The sequence below is a fragment of the Sander vitreus genome, chromosome 2 (genome assembly GCF_031162955.1).
Source record: "Sander vitreus isolate 19-12246 chromosome 2, sanVit1, whole genome shotgun sequence".
NCBI lineage: Eukaryota > Metazoa > Chordata > Actinopteri > Perciformes > Percidae > Sander > Sander vitreus.
In genome coordinates this window covers 1978162-1986893 of record NC_135856.1, presented here as the reverse complement: position 1 = coordinate 1986893, position 8732 = coordinate 1978162, and the positions used below count along the sequence as shown (strand labels likewise).

General features: G+C 47.9%; 1 protein-coding gene across 1 annotated transcript in view; it reads right to left on the bottom strand.

Annotated features, from left to right (window-relative positions):
- The window catches only part of LOC144532064 (apoptosis-stimulating of p53 protein 2-like), a 30477-nt gene continuing 21745 nt past the window's right edge, over positions 1-8732 (bottom strand). Inside the window, exons 12-18 of the mRNA XM_078272577.1 lie at positions 8266-8632; positions 6003-6739; positions 5407-5544; positions 4228-4361; positions 1841-2007; positions 1016-1215; positions 1-320 (exon numbers count right to left, since the gene is read on the bottom strand). Coding sequence (XP_078128703.1) covers positions 279-320; positions 1016-1215; positions 1841-2007; positions 4228-4361; positions 5407-5544; positions 6003-6739; positions 8266-8632 — 1785 coding nt within the window. The 3' untranslated portion in view covers positions 1-278. The remainder of the gene's footprint in view (positions 321-1015; positions 1216-1840; positions 2008-4227; positions 4362-5406; positions 5545-6002; positions 6740-8265; positions 8633-8732) is intronic.

Here is an 8732-nt window from a genome sequence, read left to right as displayed (position 1 = left end):
CCAAAATAATTTTTTATTTTCCCTGACGCCTCAGAAGGAAAACGATCCCCGATATGACTCATCAGCAAAAGGACAAATATCTGCTGATACATTTGAATAGACTGATTTAATTAGACCACATAATGCAGATTAACTTCTGATCATTGGGACATTCTTTGTGCTGAGATTGAAGAAAAAAAAAAAGGTAGTTTGAGAAATCATCTGTCTGTGACATTCTGCGTCTGGAGGATTCAAGTCCTTCTCCCGAGGTTTTTGGGTCTTTTTGAAGGATTTGCGGGTTAAGCCAGGCTCCTCTGCCGCGGCTTGATCCTCAGATACAGCTGGGGAATAAAAGAGAGGAGAGTTCATTAAGACGCCGTGGAGATAACATTGTAATACTGAAACTTGTTACGTTAAGCCTGTTGAGTAACGGGACTCTCAGAGCTGCCTTTAAGACCTGATTAAAACAGACACCGGCAGGGTCATCGGTTCAATTCCCTCAACGGACAGAGCAGGACATCACACTCTTCTTTTAACATAGGCTGGACATCAAGACATTTTATATTTTTTTAAACCGTGTCACCGGCCTGTTTTACGGTTTCCATTTCATTTCCTAGACAGGAAGTGATATATGATAAATGACTGTAATTTCTTCAGACCTTCCTCCACAGCCAGCCTGGTCGCACACCGTGAAATGATCAGGAACTGTTAACGGTTTACACCTATCACCATTTCTAGCCACTGGGGGACCATAGGCAGGCTGGGGGGACTCATATTAATGTTAAAACACCTCATAAAGGGACATTTTCATGCCATGGGACCTTTAATGTGGATATAATAACTAAGTGGGTAAAGGCAAATAATAGAAAAGCTAGAACAGTCTGGTAAGTTCAAAAAATGACATCACCATAAAAACCAGCGACAGATAACACTCGTGTCATATGACAATATTACGATATCCAAACTCTAAGACGATATCCAGTCTCATATCACGATATCGATATAATATCGATATATTGCCCAGCCCTAAGCTCACCCCCAGCAGGTTTCGGGGGATGTAGCCCTCATGGTCCCCACATCTGGCCCACCACCACTCGGTCTCGGCGGCGTCCTCCCGTCTCAGCACCGTCATGCAGTCGCCCTCCCTGAAGCCCAGCTCGTCCTCGCTCTGCGGCTCGTAGTCCCACAGGGCGTACACCACGCCGCGGTTCATCACGCCCATCTTCTCCTGAACGCCTGCCGACACACACACACACACACACACACACACACACACACACACACACACACACAGACACACACACACACACACACACACACACACACGCAATTACACTCACAGATGTATATATATATATATATATATATATATATAATATCATCACAATAGCGTCACTGTGTCCACGTTCAGACACTTATTGGCTAACGTTCTATCAAAATATCTGTTCAAATACAAATATAAATGATCTATTAATGTTTTCAGTTCATTTAATGGTGTAAAACTAAAGTGTAACTTCTCACCTTTCTAACGGTGTATAGTTTTAACTGTTTACTTTAGCTTTTACTTTACTAGAGCCCGCTAAAGTACGCCATCGACGGTGAATTATTAATAATAATAATAATTCATACGTAGATTGTTAGATGGGTATAGATCAGTTCTGCTAACATGTTTGGTGATGATCGGAAACGTAAAGTACCGCGAAAAGACCGGAAAGTGCGTCAGGTCCTACACCCCTACTGAACTCCTTCAACAACTTCTCAAAACCCCCTCAGGTGATCTCAGAGGCTTCCCAGTGACCCCTTAAACGTCCCGAAACCCTCCCTCAGGATCCAGATTCCCCGTAGACTCCTTTTGTCTCACCGTAGAGGAACTGGGAGCACTGGGCGTAGCCGTCCTCCATCTCCTCACATTTGTCGGCAGCCGTCTGCATGTCGCTGTGCGTGGTGGCGAACACCGCCGCGCCCGACTCCACCAGGAACTTACACACCTGGACGTTGTTACAGGAGGCCGCGCAGTGGAGCGGAGTCCTGCAGACAGACAGAGAGAGAGAGACGAAGGTCTGGACCATCTCCCACGCTTTGATTCAGTGATCCAAAAAGGCTCGGGAGTCTTCTCGGTTGGAGAAACAACACCGAGCCAATCAGAAAGCAGCAAAAACGTAAATTAGAGCGGCGCCCCCAAACACTAGCCTGCAGCCTGCAGCGTGTGGTCACTGCTCAGTGAATGAGACAGCAACTGATCTCTGACAGAGCAGAGGAGCTACGATTTCTCCTGTTGGTAAGCAAAACGATTCCATCTCCCAAGTGACTTGTTGTTCTTGCACAGAACCGTGTTACTTTTGTTCCTCACACTGATAATGAAATCAGGTTTCTAAATGTCTGGTCTCAATGTGTTTAGAAACGCAATCATATCTAAACAAACTCATCGAAGCAGAAGCGAATGTCCAAATGTCCGTCTCCTCGCCGGTCTACACAATGCTGTGATGTAAACCACGTAACTTCATCCGTCTTGGCTGCTGCTGTTGGAGGGACTGTTAGCCAACGAAATGTAATGCACGCCCCTATTTATTTTTCTTCCAATAGTTGTCGTGAAACGAGGAAGGGACGTAGCGTCCTTTCCCCCCCTCCAGTAAACAAAAAAGTGAGAAAAACGGCAGTGAGAGAAACAAATCAAGGTGTTGAGGAGCAGGAAGAGGGAGAGCCAGAGGAGTCGGTGGAGGTTGGAGAGAGGGGCATGTGATGAAGGAGAGGGCTCTGACACAGAGAGGGGGAACTCCAGAGGGTGAGGAGGATGAAGAAGAGGGTGAGGAGGATGAAAGCATACAGGGACAGAGAGAGGAACGGCCAGAGGGGCAGCAAGTGGATCCATGTGGATCAAGTTCTGCACCATCAGGTTTGTGATGAAGAAGGTTCTTAGTATTTGCAAAGCAGTGCAGTTACAGCTTCACTGTAGGCCTACTGTGTCCTGAACATGCTGCTTTCTGCTGTCAATAATGTTTCTTTTTTTAAGTAAATACTTGGCCTACATTTTGAAATACATGCAGATATACATGCATAAGTAAATACATGTTGTAGTTGTGCCCTATGTTTACTGTCCATCTTTCTACAGATATCAGCAAGTCCAGGAATGATGTACCAGGACAGCCCAACTTGAACATATTCCCAACCATTCTGATGGGGGACAGAAGACGGAGCTTCAGGCCAAACTGGTCTAATCTTCATCCATGGCTTGAGTATTCTGTCATCATGGACTCTACATATTGCTATGCATGTAGACATTTTTCATTTTTTTATGGCCCTACCTCTCTTGCACCTGCACTCACGCTTGTACAAAATAAATGTTTATATGGTTTTAAAGTAAAATAAAGTTTATAATCTTTAAATATCATTTGTCGCTATTTTTTAATGTGCCCCCCTGGTTAAACATTGGCCCCTCCTTGCCCCCCCCAGTAAAAGTCCTCAAGTTTGTCTAGAACCGCCTCTGGCGAAAACTTCTAAAAAAGCAGCGAAAACTTCTAAAAAAAAAGCAGCAAAAACTTTAAAAAAAAACAGCAAAAACTTCTAAAAAAAAAACAGCGAAAACTTCTAAAAAAAAAAAAAGCGAAAACTTCTAAAAAAACAGCAAAAACTTCTAAAAAAACAGCGAAAACTTCTAAAAAAAAAGCGAAAACTTCTAAAAAAGCAGCAAAAACTTCTAAAAAAAGCAGCGAAAATTTCTAAAAAAATAGCAAAAACTTCTAAAAAAAGCAGTGAAAACTTCTAAAAAAAAAGCGAAAACTTCTAAAAAAAAAAAGCAGCAAAAACTTCTAAAAAAAGCAGTGAAAACTTCTAAAAAAAAGCAGCGAAAACTCTAAAAACAGCAAAAACTTCTAAAAAAACAAAGCAGCGAAAACTTCTAAAAAAAAACAAACAGCGAAAACTTCTAAAAAAAAGCAGCAAAAACTTCTAAAAAAACAGAGAAAACTTCTAAAAAAAAAACAGCGAAAACTTCTAAAAAAAAGCAGCGAAAACTTCTAAAAAACAGCGAAAACTTCTAAAAAAGCAGCAAAAACTTCGGGAAAGTGACCAAAATGTAGGAAAAAAACAAAAAAAACGCAAAAAAAGGCTTCAAGAAAGCTGGAACAAGCGTCCATGCCAAAGCGGTTGGTTGTGACCTGACTGACTGGGATGTTCTTCAGGGAACAACTCAAGACTCGAAGGACTTTCACTGGACTGTGAAACCGCGACGTTGTCGTGTTCCCTACTCACCATCCGTCGCTGTCGGCGGCGTTGGCGTTGACCCCGAACTGAACCAGGAACTTGACGATCTCCGTGTGGCCGGCGCAGACGGCGTTGTGCAGCGCCGTGATGCCCTCGTCGTTGGGCATGCTGGGGTCGTCCACCTGCAGGACGCACGGGGAGCACCGGCTTCTTATTTCATCTGCGTCCTAGCACGTCGTGCCAACGTTCAATACGCTCAAACCGTTCCAAAAACACATTCCCAGAAGTCACATTCATCTAAATTATTACGCTAATACTCCAAATAGACATGATTACAGATTTGAAATGTCTCATTTTCAAAGTACATAAAAAACACAACTTGGGACTAAATTAAAAGCACTTAAATGCGTGTTATTCCAGCAGGAATGTGGCTCCCGAAAACTGGGAGAAATGGAACAACATCTGGAGCTTCCCTGCTGTTAGCATGTAGCTACATGTAGCAGGATATGTTACGTACTGTAACGTTCCTGCAAGAGGAGACCATATATGGATTTTCTTTTAATTTTCCTGATCATTTGAAGCTTTGGCCACGTTTAACATAAACATCCGACATGTAATATTACAGACATGACTTGAATACAGAAAAGCTTAATATTATAATACAAATACTAGTATATTATATATAAATGCAGGGTTGTTTTAAAGGACAATTCCGGCGCACGTTAACACGTTAACACATTGAGAACTTTGTGTGCAGACAGTTCATTAAAAAGACAGTTCAGGAAGACAGTAGCTCCCAAGACGGCGGCCGCCTGTATACGAGCACGCCGCTGTCTTCATGATCTATCTTTTTAATAAACTGTCGGTACACTTACGATGTTCTCAATGCTTGTGTTAACATGTCGGGACCCTCAAGTTTGGTGATATTTGAGCCTTTTTAGTGGTATAAATAGCGATTACTTTCCCTGTGCCCTGAATACTAGCGCTGTAAGCTAATCAGCGGTCCGCGCTAGCTTGTTTCAAGCTACAAACTCATTAGATTAGCATGAAAACACGTCCCAGAGAGACAGAGTGGGGACACGTCTGTTATTAACCCCTAGCTTCGTTTTGCGCCGGAATTGTCCTTTAAATGCAGCACTTGATGGAGATGATTCTTTAAATATCACGCTACTCTCTGCGTTGTGGATGTACAGAGTGTGCGTGTGTGTGTGTGTGGGGGGGACTCACGTCGTAGATGACCCTCTGGACCAGGTCGTACTCGCCCTCCAGAGACGAGTCCAGCAGCAGGGCCAGAGGGTTGAACTTGACCCGCAGGCTGGGGTCGGTCCGCTCGGAGCCGGCTCTACGGAGGATAGACTTCTTACCCTGAGAGGGAGGGAGGGGGGGCGAGAGACAGAGAAAGAGAGAGAGAGACAGACAGACAGACAGAGAGAGAGACAGAGAGACAGACAGACAGAGAGAGAGACAGAGAGAGAGAGACAGACAGACAGACAGAGAGAGAGACAGAGAGAGAGACAGACAGAGAGAGAGACAGAGAGAGAGAGTGACAGAGAGAGAGACAGAGAGACAGACAGAGACAGAGAGAGAGAGAGACAGAGAGAGAGACAGAGAGAGAGACAGAGAGAGAGAGAGAGAGACAGAGAGAGAGACAGACAGAGAGACAGAGAGAGAGACAGAGAGACAGAGAGAGAGACAGAGAGACAGAGAGAGAGACAGAGAGACAGACAGACAGACAGATTGAGGAGAGTTGTCAGACAGCCTTTCAGTGGCGAGGCGAATATTTGCCTCGTTGCCCTGACAATCGTCTCACAGGAAGCACTCACCGGCGGCGCGGCGACCTGTCCTGTGACCTCCGGCGGCTGCAGGTCGGGGGGGTCGTCTGCCTGGTCCCCGTCACCGCAGGACGGGTACGGGGGGGGCGGGTAGGGGGGGAACTCGTCGGCAAAGAAGTCCCGATGCGCTGAGGCGGGGGGACACGCCCCCTCCTCCTCCTCCTCCTCCTCCTCCTCCTCGTCTTCGTCGGCGTAGTGACAGGAGGCGGGGATAGAGAGCGGCGAGCGCGGGGGCAGGGGGGGCGGGGCCTCCGGGCTCCCGGCTCTCGGCTGCACGTCGTCCACCCCGGGCATCAGGTCTGCGTCCGCGCAGCCCGTCCCCTCCTCGGGGGGCGGGACGTACACCCCCGCCGGGCTGAGCGTCTCCATGGGGATGGTCTCCATGGCGGCCAGTGTGGTTTTCTGATAGAGCAGCTTCTGGATGTTGGGGCCGGCCGGGCCCTCGGGCTCCGTGATGGAGCTGCGTTTCTTCAGGGGCCGCGGAGCGTGGTGCAGCGTGGGGTTCCTGTGAGGGTGGGACAGGAAGGGGAGGAGCTTGGTGGGGCTGAGCGGCCGCGGCGTGGCGCGCTCTGCCGTCTCCGCGACGACAACACCGCTGCAGCTGCCCTCGCCGTTGGCCGGGAAACTGCTGTCGACCTCGCTGGCGTCGGGCGCGGAGCCAGAGTGGATGATGTCCGAGGTGGCAGACTGCTGCCCCCCGCTGGCTGGGAGGACTGGTTTACCGTACACTGGGGGGGGAGACACGGGAGTCAGAGGAAGCCACAACAGACCAAACATAGGGGTGTAGAATAAAAGTTGCTGACAGGTAAAAGTGCATCGTGTTACAAAAGGGCTGCGTGAAGTCATTGAGGAAGTCTTTTTGAGACCCAGCTCGTAAAATATGGACGCTTTGTCGTTCTTATTGACGCTAAAAGTCTCCTTTAGTGCTATAAATAAACGTGCTTGGTCGGGACTATTGACGTCCCTTTAGAGCTATAAGTAAACGTGCTTGGTCGGGACTATTGACGTCCCTTTAGAGCTATAAGTAAACGCGCTTGGTCGGGACTATTGACGTCCCTTTAGAGCTATAAGTAAACGTGCTTGGTCGGGACTATTGACGTCCCTTTAGCGCTATAAGTAAACGTGCTTGGTCGGGACTATTGACGTCCCTTTAGAGCTATAAGTAAACGTGCTTGGTCGGGACTATTGACGTCCCTTTAGAGCTATAAGTAAACGTGCTTGGTCGGGACTATTGACGTCCCTTTAGCGCTATAAGTAAACGTGCTTGGTCGGGACTATTGACGTCCCCTTTAGCGCTATAAGTAAACGTGCTTGGTCGGGACTATTGACGTCCCCTTTAGAGCTATAAGTAAACGTGCTTGGTCGGGACTATTGACGCCCCTTTAGAGCTATAAGTAAACGTGCTTGGTCGGGACTATTGAGCGTCCCTTTAGAGCTATAAGTAAACGTGCTTGGTCGGGACTATTGACGTCCCTTTAGAGCTATAAGTAGACGCAGCTTGGTCGGGACTATTGACGTCCCCTTTAGAGCTATAAGTAAACGTGCTTGGTCGGGACTATTGGCGTCCCCTTTAGAGCTATAAGTAAGCGTGCTTGGTCGGGACTATTGACGTCCCTTTAGAGCTATAAGTAAACGCGCTTGGTCGGGACTATTGACGTCCCTTTAGAGCTATAAGTAAACGTGCTTGGTCGGGACTATTGCCGTCCCTTTAGCGTTATAAGTAGACGTGCTTGGTCGGGACTATTGACGTCCCTTTAGCGCCATAAGTAAACGTGCTTGGTCGGGACTATTGCTGTCCATTTTGACGCAGTTATGTTAATGAAAAGGTCGTGGGTGGGCGTACGGTTCTGTGACACGCGGGAGGAAAGAAAAAAGCGACTATAGCAAGCGTGACAAGCGGGACGTGAACCCCGCTCTCCTGGGTGAAAGTCCTGTGTTTGACTCATCCCCCCCCCAACCAACCAACCTACCTCCTTACATACTACAGGTGTTGTATCTCTTATGCTGGACTCTGTAAACTTTGCTCAGATTGATCCTTGTGTTTTGGTAAATATTAAGTCTGATTAAAGAAGGCACGGGAATTACATTATGTAATTGGAGTCAGATTTCTCTGGCCTTAGGGCCTCATTTTGGGCCTGTATTTTAGACACAATTCCCAGTTCAGTGGTTACCAACAACATAAAAGTTATAATCAAACTGTATTCATATTTTGGGGAAAGACGATGTCTAGCTAATGTGTCAGAGCGTTGGATACCTCGGGGCTGGCTGCGGGGCAGCGTGCCCTGGCCGCCCGGCTGGTAGCCCTTCCCCTGCTGGGTGTACATGGAGTAGATGGACGAAGCCGCCACCGTCTGCGGCTTCTGCAGCACGGGGGGCGGAGCCTCCGAGTGGTCGGGGGTGTAGGGGCGCACGGCGGCGGCCGGCGGGTTCTCCTGCTTGGCGGGCAGAGGCAGCGTGCGGCTGTGGCTGGAGAGGACGCCCGGCGCCCGGAGGTGGCCCCCCACCGGCCGCGCCTTCCCGGGGAAGGTCCCGGTGCTGTAGGGCGGCGTGGAGAAGCCCGACGGGGAGAACGGTTTGGGCTTACTGGGAACTGGAGGCGGAGCCAAAGTCTCAGACAGAAACTAACGGTGAGATAACACGGACATAAAGAACATTATACTCAGAGATAATACAATACTTATACTGGTACACAGACCTATAAAAAAAACTACAATAACCCAA